We start from the raw sequence: 12,912 nt of genomic DNA, 5'->3' as shown, positions 1-12,912 counted from the left end.
ATATATATATATATATATATATGCATGCGTGAGGAAAATATGTCAAGAAAACACATTTTTATAGCATAATTGAGTGACCAAAAGATACACGGACAGACCGATCACCGGCCCTGCACGCACTGCTTGACATGAATTTATTAATGAATCTGTTAACAACACGTTAACTGTGCTGTGTTCTCACAGATGCTTTTGACATATACCTTATCATTTGTATACATCATTTTAATAGCAATACCGGTCTTTTCATGAGCTGCAATATTAGTTTAATCTTAGTCAGTGCAAGCCCTTTTGCGATTGTGTGTGTGGTGTTAAATTTTACATATAGCTGCCACTTGCATGGCTCACAGCGTCTGGCCATTAAATAAGTGAAGTTTCACAAAATAATTTCGAGAGGAGCACGTGATATGATTGACCACAGCTGATGCTCATTGCTAATCATTAGCTAGCCTATCAGATCATTCTAAAACTACTATAAATATCCTGCCTAAACTTCATTCCTTATCTTCGTTTTTGGAACCCCCCCATCCTTCCCTTCTCCCTCCTCCTCATTCATGATCGGGCAACAAGGTGGCTCAGTGGTTAGCACTGCTGCCTCGCAATAAGAAGGCTTCAAGTTCTAATTGAGCCAGTCGGCACTCCCTGCGTGGAGTTTGCATGTTCTCCCTGTGTTTGCGTGGGTTTTCTCCGGGTGCTCCAGTTTCCTCCCACAGTCTAAAAACATGTACATAAGTGAATCGTAATACAGTCACAAGCACTTAACGCATACACAGCAAAAGGGGGCACTCGAGAAACACCTGATCTCGTATCCCTCCTAATGCTCATTGACCAGGCAGGAACCTCGGGCTCATCTATCTCCGAGCTCAGGGTTCTCTTCCGGGACAGCATGCCAAACCTGCTATCATAGTCGAGCATTATCTAAGTGTGAACTCTTGAAAGGATTAAACAGAACCTATCGTGCTTAAAATGTGTAGATGTGGCAAACAGTTACCTGAAAATGCCGTCCCACAGACTTTACAGGAACGCTTTAGTTATTTTCATAGCAGACTTCAAGCCAATCCACTCTTGGAAAAGTGTAGATGGTGGATTAACATTCACCACATGATCAGTAATCAGATGTGCCGTTATTTGTAGCTTTAGCTGGTTTCTAAAACTAAATCTGTCAGTGTTGTTTTCATTCTCTCATCTTCAGCGCGTTACATTTTCGCGGTTGTATCTCCTGTCATCTGAAGGCAGAAGGCGTTGACTGAATGATTCAGTCTAGCACAGTGGGCCAATAAGAAGAGTGCGAAGGCGGGACAAGCGTTGCCGGCTTTGTTTACTGCAGCAAGTTGACATGACAACAGTTTTAAACTGTTCCTGAGCGCTGCGTTTTAAGTGCAAAGATGCATTCTGCCTGTGTCCTAAATACTTTATGAATTCATCAGTGATATCTTTAAAAAATCTGAAAATATTAGCTTTCACTTATTATACTGAAAAATATATATTATAATCACTGAAAATTACACAATTTTTAAATCACTCTCGTGACCCCTTGAAATTATTCTGCGACCCCCCCCCCCCCCCAGGGGTCGCGACACCCAGTTTGAGAACCACTGATTTAGACAACCCAGGCTCATTGTAAATATGTACACAGGTCTACATTTCTGGGGGGCAGGGGTTTGGTATTGTGGGGTACGCGAACTGAAGAGCGGGGATCGGGTATGGAGATGGTTGTGCGTTGGGTTTGGTGCGCATGGGAACTGTACCACAAAGCTAGCCGGAAATACGGGTCTGAAATACGGGAGACTGCCGGGAAAAATGGGAGTGTTGGCAGGTATGCCGTGAAACTGTGAGACGTCTGCTAGCAGGTTTTGTTTTCGCAAATCCACCAGAGGCCGCTGTGTACACTTTTGATGATCTCACATTTCTCTTGTGCGTCCTGTTCTCGCATAAATACACCGAAGGCCTCAATAATGTACACACTTTAGTGTTGTTGTCGACTGATCGACTGACCCACACACCAATTCCCTAACCCCAACCCATAGTGTTTTCAAATGTGATCTAGAAAAGAAAAGGCATGTGATTTTACCACATTTTCAGCCTGTTATTCATTCATTCATTCATTTTCCTTCGGCGTAGTCTCTATTGACTTGAATTGAATTTAATTTTATTTGACAGATTTTAGACAAGCTGTACAAGTATCCCATACATTTTGAAATAAAAACTGTTGAGGATAAAAACACAATAAAGCCCCGGGCTTGTTTCCATTGTGGTCCTCGCTGTTAAATAAAACAAAGTCACCACTAATAAATTCAAATAAAGTTAAATAAAGTTAAATAAATTCAGGCGTCACCACAGTGGAATGAACTGCCAACTATTCCAGCATATGTTTTACACAGCAGATGCCCTTCCAGCCGCAACCTAAAACTGGGAAACACCCATACACACTCGCATTCAAACACACACTACAGATAATTTAGTTCATCAATTCTCCTATAGCGCATGTGTTTGGACTGTGGGGGAAACCGGAGCACCCGGAGGAAACCCACACCAACACGAGGAGAACATGCAAACTCCACACAGAAATGCCAACTGCCCCTGCCGGAACTCGAACCTTCTTGCAGTTAGGTGGCAGTGCTAACCACTGAGCCACCGTGCTGCCCCTGTTATTTATTTATTTATTTATTTATTTATTTATTTATTTATTTGTTTGTTTGTTTGTTTATTATTTTTGGCTTTTGTTTTACCTGGTTTCTGGAACCATTCTTCATCAGACTTGAACCCTGTCGAGCTACTGGGAAAACTGGTAACACTGAAAAGCCGTCCACACGGAGGTAAGCGGTCAGCAGTAGTGCGGGAAGAAACAGAAGCTGTTTGCGGCATCATACCGCCCAATAGCCTTTGTTTTACAGACGAAATGCAGCCAGACGTACCTCTGGGTACATATTTCGGAGTCTCCAGAAGTGTCAAAACACCTCTCAAAACTAGTTTTTGTGTGCGAATAATGGAAAAAATCTAACCCGATTAAATTTTTTATGACAGGGAGGCAGTGTATCAGTATAATTGACACAGCGTGACATCAAATTTCTTTTTTATTGTGCAAAAATTCTGAATTTCATTACTAAACGAGAAAAGCTAAAGCAATTTTTAATTAGGGATGAGCATGACGTGGCACAACAGCTCAAAATAGCCCACAAATAATGTTTCATAACTCTCTGAAACTGACCCTTCTAGGCTTTAATCCTGATCGTGTGGCGTTTTAGTGACTGTCGCTTTAAATTCAAATGAAATCGGCCACTTTTCAAAAGAGGGCGGAGCTATAAATGCCTGTGTGTCAGCATAGTGGCAGATTCAAAAACAAGACTAACGTCCTATGCTAATGAGGGAGAGATGGTCACTAGTGGGCGGGGCTTTCCTCATCTAATGACACAAACAAAGGGATAAAGGGAATATTTATGTGATTATAAAAAATAAGATAAAAGCATTTTTACCAATAGAAGCTGGTTATATTCACAGACTGCTGCCAAACATCTGTGCTTAAACCTCTTATGAAAGTGATTTTTGCATAATAGGTCCCCCATGCATTTTTTTTCCTCTGCGTGTCTCTACATGTATGCTAGCTTACCATACAAAGGAACAATTGTCACCACAGTCATGCCAGCGTATTCACTCGATAGAAGTGTTTACATGAGTCACATATATTCAGCTGGTCAGTTCTTTACCTTGGCATCGAGACCATAGAGGGCATTCATGCTGTAGGGCCCTATGAAATATAATTTCCATCTTTACTCTATAATGTCATGTATTTTTCTGTTTTGTCTTTCTACAGATCGCTCAGGAACACATGACTGAGAACTACATCTTGGTTTCTTAGAGACAGCTTTATTTATTTATTGCATGGAAGCTCTGTCCCAAATCAGGAAAGCTGTCGACACGCTGGGTTTCCCACAAACGTAATCTCTTGTGGAAATGTTAACGTTTATTCAGGCCGTTCTGCATTGTGCCTTTCAGCCTTCACATTCATACTCCAAAAGCAAAACAATGAGTTTTTGTCTTGTTTTTAATACAAATGCCAAAAATTCTTAAATCATGGAGTATTTTCTAGACAAGCAGAAAATATTGTCTTGCTTTTAGAAATAATAAGTAAAATTTAAGTGAGCTTTTCCTTAAAAAACTGAGAAAATGTGCCCAGGGCTGCATTTTTGAGAACTGAGAAAAATGTGCCTCGGGGTACATATGGCTGCATTTTGTGTGTAAAACAAACGCTCCGTATGGACTGCTTTTCTGCTGTGACTGGTTTGCTCTGTATTTCACTGCAAATGGCACCAAACTTGGGTGGTCTAGGGTTCGAGTCTGGCTAAGGACGGTTCTAGAAATCACTTAAAACAACCCCCCCCCCTAAAAATGCAGTGCGATACCTTAGTGAAAGCACATGTTTGGCTTTCCTCCTCTAGTTTGTTTTCAAAAACACTATTGGATGGGTTTGAAATGTATTTATATAATGTATGTATGAAATGTATATAGCGCCCTCTGGCTGGCATGTATGAGTAAAACATGGTTTGGTAACTTATTAGAGATTGTCAAAAATGTGCACAGTGCCCTCTAGGGCATTTGCAAAAACAAAACGTAGTCCAGGGTACATATTTCTCGGTTAGCCCTGGGCACATATTTCCAGTGAGCAGTGGTTGAAATAATCTGTAAATGTGGTAAGCTAAATAATGTTATTTCAAAGCAAAAACAAGAAGGAAAAACTCACTTATTTTAACATATTATTTCTGAAAACAAGACTACTTTTTGCTTGACTAGAAAATGTATCTTGATTTAAGAATTTTTTCGATATTTGATCGTGAAACAAGACAAAAACTAAGAAAAGCATTTATTTTGTAACGCATTCGCGATTATTCCATCCACCTATTTATATGCGCATTTTGCATAAGCGTATAAAAAAATGGTTGATTGAAACACCAAGATGCGCATCAATTTAGAAAATGCACATAAAAACCATATGCGCATAACTGAGTAGAATAAACTTTTTATTCAATAAGAAGAAATGCGCTTAAACTATGATGGAAAAACTTTTACAGGACAAATTCCAGTGTGCACATTAAAAATTCTGTGATTTGGTTATAAGAGATCATGTGCTGATAAAAATGTGGGTGACTGGACAAACCAGCAGGCTGAGCACATTGTAAAACATCTGAGATGGTTTTTGTCACTCTAAAATGCCTAAACCATTTCAGTATTAGTGTTATTATATTATTAATGACCTCCAGAATAGTTAAGAGCGCCTCATGCCTTCAAACACCACCACATGTTCATTGCGTATCAGCATTGTCTTCTGAGGCGCAAGTCATTTATTAAAGAAAAGATTGATGCAGCTTCACTTACCGCAGAAAATAGCATTTTTACTTTTGATATTTGGCGCCAGTTTATCAGGAAGTGACGATTTTGTTCTCTTTGACTCATTGGATGGAAACACTGTTTTATTTGCATGTCTTTTATGCGATATTCCAGTTTTGTTGCATCTTTGGATGGAAACATAACTTTAGTTTCTGTCCAGCATCTTCTAGAGATGTTTTCTTTTATTTATTTGTATATATTTATTTATTTTTTCACAACAAGGGACAGTGTACATTAATCAACATTCCCTAAGAATGTAAATGTGCCCAAATGAGCCCAAAGACTACTTTTAACTGGTCCTTTTGCCAGATGTTTAAGGCCATACCAATGTAACAACATAGGCTCATATTGAAAACGAAGCCCTATATATATATATATATATATATATATATATATATATATATATATATATATATATATATATATATATATATATATATATATATACATAATGAACGCTACGGGGCTTTATGGCGCTGTTTTTTTTTCACGCTAGCAGCTGACCATTTACCTCCATATGGATGGCTTTCCCGCTGTTACTAGTTTGTCCAGTGGCTCGCCATGTACGTCAGCAGACTTGAGATGCAGAAAGGAGTTGACTGCGACGACTGGGTTCAAGTCTGGTGAAGAACATTTCCAGAAAACAGCTAAAACAAAAACAAAAGGCCACAAATAAAATAAACAAGTAAATAACAGTGAGAAAATCTGAAAACGTGGTAAAAATCAGGCGAGGGCTTTTCCTTTTCTGGATTGCTTTATAAAACTGTTGGTTAGGTTTAGGAAAATGGTTGGGCGCTGGTCAGTTGGTGCTTTTGAAAACACTATTGGTTGAGTTTTATGGAAGGAGGAGGGTGGGTCAGTAGTCAGTCGATCGGTCAGTGAGTCAGTCATTTAGTCAGTCAACAGTGGCCTCTGGTGGATTTGCGCAAGAACAGCAGGCGTAAATGGCACTCGTGAGAGATATATGAGATCTGAAAAAACGTACACAGCGGCCTCTAAATTCGTAGAATCTTAGAATAAGATTCTAGATTCTTAGAATAAAACGTAGCTCCTGGCGCTGACATATTTAGCGCCCTCCAGAAATGTATACACCGATATGTATTCAGAATGAGCCTGGGTTGAAATAAAAATACAAATAAACAATACTCCAAAAAAAAAATCTAAAAACCTAGTGTTCACAATGTTGATATTCTATTTCCCAAAGACATGCACAGGATGTCCAAAAAAAAAAAAGAAGACTTTTGAGCCAACAACATGATTCGCAATTTTAACACCACATCTGGTTTCTAGGCCAAGCTAAACTAATTGAACGTCCTCAATTTGGAGTTCCTGACCACCGTTGCCGAACATCATGTCCTTGCATGGAATTTAGAGTCAGCGAATCAGGAGCGAATCCCTGTTCGCTGGTCAGCTTTCTCACAGCGGGTAAACACTGGCGACGTAGCAAGTTACCACACCATGTTTATGCAATGAAGCCTCTGCCCAAGCAGAATATCTTGCCCTGATGCAAAAAAGTCAAAAGCCCATGTCTGGAAATCTGAAGTACAGTGCAAAAGCGGCATGGGTCTCTTTCCCCTCGCCAACAAAAACAACAATTACAAGCGTCTCAGACGGCCCAGCTATGAAATAAAGCCTTATTGCTGAGAAAAGCTAGCAATTAGGGGGCATTGTTCAGCACAGGAAAGCAGCTTTTATTATTTTGGTAAGCTCGCCATGCCCCAGAGGTCTGCATGGTCCAGAATGCAGCTTCTTATTGATTTTCTCTGATGCTACATGGAGGTCAAAAGCAGGATAGGAGCGTTAATTTCACCGCTCTGTTGGACTCCATCCCCATTTCCCCCCCTCCTGACATCTGGCTTTGCCTGGGAAGCTGGAAAACGTCTTTAATATTCTCATGACAGTCAAGACGACATATGGAAAACATTGTAATACCTTAATCTGCAATGCTTCTAAAGAGAAAGAGAGAGAGGCAGATAGATACTTGGATTTCTAATTTGTAGCTTTCAGAAGTTGTTCTGGGTACCCTATCCGCAAGACCACAGACTCTTCAATATACAGCTGAATTATTCGCCCTCATAATATTTTCCCCCAATTTCTGTTTAACGGAAAGAAGATTTATTTTCAACAAGTTTCTAAACAAAATAGTTTTAATAACAGAATTATTTTATGTTTGCCATGATGACAGCACATAATATTTGACTAGATATTATTCAGTATTCAGCTTAAAGGCTTAACTAGGTTAATTAGGGTAAAGTTAGGGTAATTAGGCAAGTCATTGTATAACAGTGGTTTGTTCTGGAGACAATCCAAAATTAATATTGCTTAAGGGGGCTAATAATATTGACCTTAAAATGGCTTTAATAATAATTAAATCTGCTTTTAGGCTGAAATAAAACAAATAAGACTTTCTCCAGAAGAAAAAATATTATAGGAAATACTGTGAAAATTTCCTGTTAGCCATCATTTGGGAAATATTTGAAAAAGAAAAAAATTGTGCCTTCAACTGTACATCACTTGCTCATTTTACAATCCTGCCAATAGCCATCAGTTCTCCAGCAGCAAATGCGCTGCCTATTCTGATTGAATGTGGATGTTCGGCTCAAAATGGGATAGTTCACCCAGAAATGATCACTTCCTCACCATTTCCTCACAGGCTGTTGAACACAAAAGATATTTTGAGGGATGTTAGAAAAAAGCAGCCATTGAGTTTCATAGTAGGAACAAAAGTAAATACTATGGGAGTCAATGGCTGTTTCTTCTTTGTGTAACATTTTTCATGACATTTTTGCATGTGTTTGTTTATATATATATATATATATATATATATATATATATATATATATATATATATATATATATATGTATATGTGTATGTGTATATATGTGTATATATATATGTATATATATATATATATATATATATATATATATATATATATATATATATATATATATATATGTGTGTATATATATATATATATATATATATATATATATATATATATATATATATATATATATGTATATGTGTATGTGTATGTGTATATATATGTGTGTATATATATATATATTTACCAGATATTGATGTTGTTTCTCAATATTTATGTTTGTGAAGCACTTTGAGCTGCATGTATGTCGCCTCGCAGCAAGAAGGTCACCAGTTCAAGTCCTGGCTGGGTCAGTTGGCGTTTCTGTGTGGAGTTTGAATGTTCTCCCGGTGCTGGCGTGGGTTTCCTACGGGTGCTCTGGTTTCCCCCACAGTCCAAACACATGTGCTATAGATGAATTGGGTAAACTAAATTGGCCGTATTGTATGTATGTGTAAATGAGAGTGTATGGGTGTTTCCCAGTACCGGGAAGGGCATCCACTGCGTAAAACATATGCCAGAATAATCAGCGGTTCATTCCGCTGTGGCGACCCCTGATAAATAAGTGACCTTTCCAAAGGAAAATGAATGAATAAATGAATGCCATAAGCACCAACAAAGCGTAAACTGTCTGTCAGACTTAAACGCCAACCGCAATGATATCTGAGGTTTGTTGTTTTAAGAAGGCCTTCTGTACGTAACTAATGTTTCGTAAACTCAGGGAAGGTTATCAGCAGTTCTCTGAGTTTAACAGCAGGTCGACGGCTAATCCTTCAGTAAGCCACATCTTCTGGGTGTTTGGTTTAGAGCTCCAACAAAAGTGCAGACGTGCAAGACTGGCCCAGAACGCATCATTAATTCTCATGTGGAGGCCAGACACTTGTGGTCCGCTGTTTTCCACACCCTGTTGAAAATCCACAATTACTCTGATTATGAACATTGTGCAATCCAACCTGCCGCCGCGTAAGTTCACAGAGACAGTGAGCGCATTTACAGGTGATTATTTTTTCATATGTGTGAGCTGTGTTTATTCAGGAGAGCTGAATAAGAGGCATTGTGCTCAAGGTTAAACCTCTGCGTGATTAACGCTGAATTATTATACGTGGTCTCGGCTTCAGATCTGCCGTTTGCCAAAACCAAGTATCTTTCACATTGCGGAAATCTGGTTTTGTTACAAAAAAAAAAAGGGGTCATTTACGATTGTTATTTCCCATATTGCGCTCGCATTCGACCTCGGAGGAACACTTTATTACATTAAAATAAATCTCCTCATTTACTCTTGTGCTCGCTTTAATATGTGATTAATACCTAGGCTAGTATTACCATAGCATCATATCCTGGTTCAAATAAAGCCCGGCTGAATGGGACGTCCAAGAAAAATGCACATGTTAAAAAAAGCTACAGGTGCTCAGTAATGTGCCAGAATCTGAAGGAGACGGGGGAGCATGTATAGAGCTGCACGATATTGGAAAAATCGAACATATTTCATTTTTATGCTAAATGTATTGCGATACGAACACAATTTCAGCAGATGACCTAAATAGCTCTATATGTAATGAAATAAATCATTCAGATTGACTGGAAAAATCATGCAGCCGAGTGAATCGAACAAATTGCAAGCGTAAATATATTTATCTTATTTATTTGTGCTTGGAATTTGTTCGATTCTCTCCGCTTCAAGATCCAACACAATCTCACGGCAATTCGTAACTTTTTGATTTAGTGGTTAATTCGTACGAATTCGTACGATCTAATTCGTACAATTTAGTACGATTTGCTGATCCCCCAATGACGGTTGGGTTTAGGGGTGGGGTTAGGTGCCACGCCTCCTTTTTAAAATCGTACAATTTTGTACGACTGAACTCGCACGAATTCGTACGAATTAGCCACTAAACTGATAAAGACTGTAATCCCTACTCAACATTGAAGATACAGCAAAGTGCCTTTTGCAAATACACACATTGCTGAAACGATAATTTGTGCAGCTCTACTGGAGATAATGGACGCCATTGTTCTTCATCGGTTATTCTGAGGTTGGTTTTAACTTGAACTTCTTCATTGGTGTTTGGCAGATGGGGGTTTCTGTGGTCGACGCCTCAGTCGCGGGTCTCGGCGGATGCCCGTTTGCCCAAGGAGCATCTGGTAATGTTTCTACAGAGGATCTTCTGTATATGCTGCACGGTCTTGGAATTGAAACCGTAAGACTCTGCATAAATTTTCTTTGATTGATTGATTGATTGATTGATTGATTGATTGATTGATTGATTGATTGATTGATTGGTTGATTGATTGATTGATTGATTGATTGACTGACTGATTGGTTGATTGGTTGTTTTGTTGATTGATTGAATGATTGATTGGTTGGCTGATTGGTTGAATAGTTGATTGATTGAATGATTGATTGATTAAATAGTCGGTTGGTTGATTGATTGATTGATTGATTGATTGATTGATTGATTGATTGATTGATTGATTGATTGATTGATCGATTGATTGATTGATTGATTGATTGATTGATTGATTGATTGATTGAACAGTTGGTTGGTCGAGTTTTTTGGTTAGTTATTGATTGGTTGGTCGGTTGGTTTGCTGTTTGATTAATTGATTGATTGATTAATTGAATAAATTATTGATTGATTTAATAGTTGGTTGGTTGAGAGTTTTTTTGGTTAGTTATTGATTGACTGGTTGGTTGGTTGGTTGGTTTGCTGTTTGATTGATTAATTGATTAATTGATTGATTGATTGATTGATTGATTGATTGATTGAATAGTCGGTTGGTTGATTGATTTTTATGGGTTGATTGCTTGATTGATTGATTAATTGATTGATTGATTGATTGATTGATTGATTGATTGATTGATTGATTGATTGATTGATTGATTGAATAGTTGGTTGGTTGAGTTTTTTTGGTTAGTTTATTGATTGATTGATTGATTGATTGATTGATTGATTGATTGATTGATTGATTGATTGATTGATTGATTGATTGAATAGTCGGTTGGTTGATTGATTTTTATTGGTTGGTTAGTTGGTTGGTTGATTAATTGATTGAAAAGTTGGTTGATTGATTTTTTTGTTGATTGATCGATTGATTGATTGATTGATTAATTGATTGATTTAATTTTTACAAGAAATGAAACTGGATGTGGAACTAGTAAAATTAATTTGCAGTGTATTGATGAATAGTGTATTGATGTTTTTATCTGAAATGAATCTGGGCTTCAGAAAATTTAAATAATAAAGCATTGAGTTATAAATATAACACTATTTAATTCAATTCCAATTCTGATATCAGTGGTTGTTTCAGGTTTTATGTTGTTAGCAATTTCATACAATATGAAATATGTAAAGATTATGTAATGATAACAAAGATGAATAAATACTGCAATAAGATTACACTTAAATATTGATATAGATATTGATGCACACTGTATAATAAATGTTTGGTGTGGTTCATAAAAAACAAGGGGGAGGGGTGCAGTAAAAACATTTTGGCTTAATTTTGTGCAGTTTTTAATTTTGCATCATTTCACAACTGCACATTTTATTGAAAAATCTGATGTTTTGTAACATCATGCAAAAAGCAATGCACATATATTTTTACGTTTGACATTGGTATCCAAATGCATTCTGAGGTCACTCTATATGTTTATGCATGTGCCTCGACTACACTCCCAGTTTTTCCATTACTCGGATTTCCCCGAACAATTGAAGAAAAATGTGGAAACCCATATAAACGGCATTTGCACATGGGTGTGCGAGAGGCAGTCTGGAGAGTATTATTTGGTCAAATTGTAGAAAAAAAACGTCCTGACATACCTGATATTCTGGTGCTGTAATTATGTTCTACAGTTTCTCACACACATTTTCTTTTAATCCACACCCTTTAAATGCCTGGTCTTTTCAATCCTCGCCCAGATAACGCTGACCTGTGAGTTTGTGCAGCTCTTGCGCCCTCTGCTGTCTGTGTTTATGGATGCTCTGTGTTTTCTGTGTGTTTTTGATGCAGGGAGTGGATCTGCTCAAAGTCATGGAGGTTGGAGATTACATATGTAGAGCCTTAAACCGAAAGACCAACTCCAAGGTCAGCCAAGCGACCCGAAACAACTAGAGTTTACATTACAAGAGACAATAGATGCAGTGTGTTTTGTCAAAATAACAAGTTCAGTGCAACATCAAAACGATAAGTTCAGTGCAACATCAAAATAATCACATTATAAGATATGTGTGTGTATGTGTACCTGTATGTGCGTGAAAGTTATTTATCTATCTATTATTTTTTATTATATATGTATTTATATTTTTATTATTTATTTATTCATTCATTTTCTTTTCAGCTTAGTCCCTTTATTAATCCAGGGTTGCCACAGCGGAATGAACCACCAACTTATCCAGTATATGTTTTACGCAGTGGATGCCCTTCCAGCTTCAACCCATCACTGGGAAACATCCATGCACAATTATTCGCACTCATACACTACGGACAATTTATCCTTCCCAATTCACCAGTTCCACGTCTTTGGATTTGTGGGGGAAACCGGAGCACACGGAGGAAACCCACACAAACACGGGGAGAACATGCAAACTCCACACAGAAATGATAACTGACCCAGCCGAGACTCAAACCAGCGACCTTCTTGCTGTGAGGCAATTGTGTTACTCAC

At 37.9% G+C, this 12,912-nt stretch overlaps 1 protein-coding gene across 1 annotated transcript in view; it reads left to right on the top strand.

Annotated features, from left to right (window-relative positions):
* The window catches only part of hmgcll1 (3-hydroxymethyl-3-methylglutaryl-CoA lyase-like 1), a 48,074-nt gene extending 35,162 nt beyond the window's left edge, over positions 1-12,912 (top strand). The window contains exons 8-9 of the mRNA XM_056471067.1: positions 10,319-10,444; positions 12,258-12,912. Of these exons, the coding sequence (XP_056327042.1) occupies positions 10,319-10,444; positions 12,258-12,359 (228 nt within the window). The 3' untranslated portion in view covers positions 12,360-12,912. The remainder of the gene's footprint in view (positions 1-10,318; positions 10,445-12,257) is intronic.

This window comes from Danio aesculapii, chromosome 13, assembly GCF_903798145.1.
Source record: "Danio aesculapii chromosome 13, fDanAes4.1, whole genome shotgun sequence".
Taxonomy (NCBI): domain Eukaryota; kingdom Metazoa; phylum Chordata; class Actinopteri; order Cypriniformes; family Danionidae; genus Danio; species Danio aesculapii.
The sequence above is the reverse complement of the archived record's forward strand: the minus strand, read 5'-3'. Positions and strand labels throughout refer to the sequence as shown.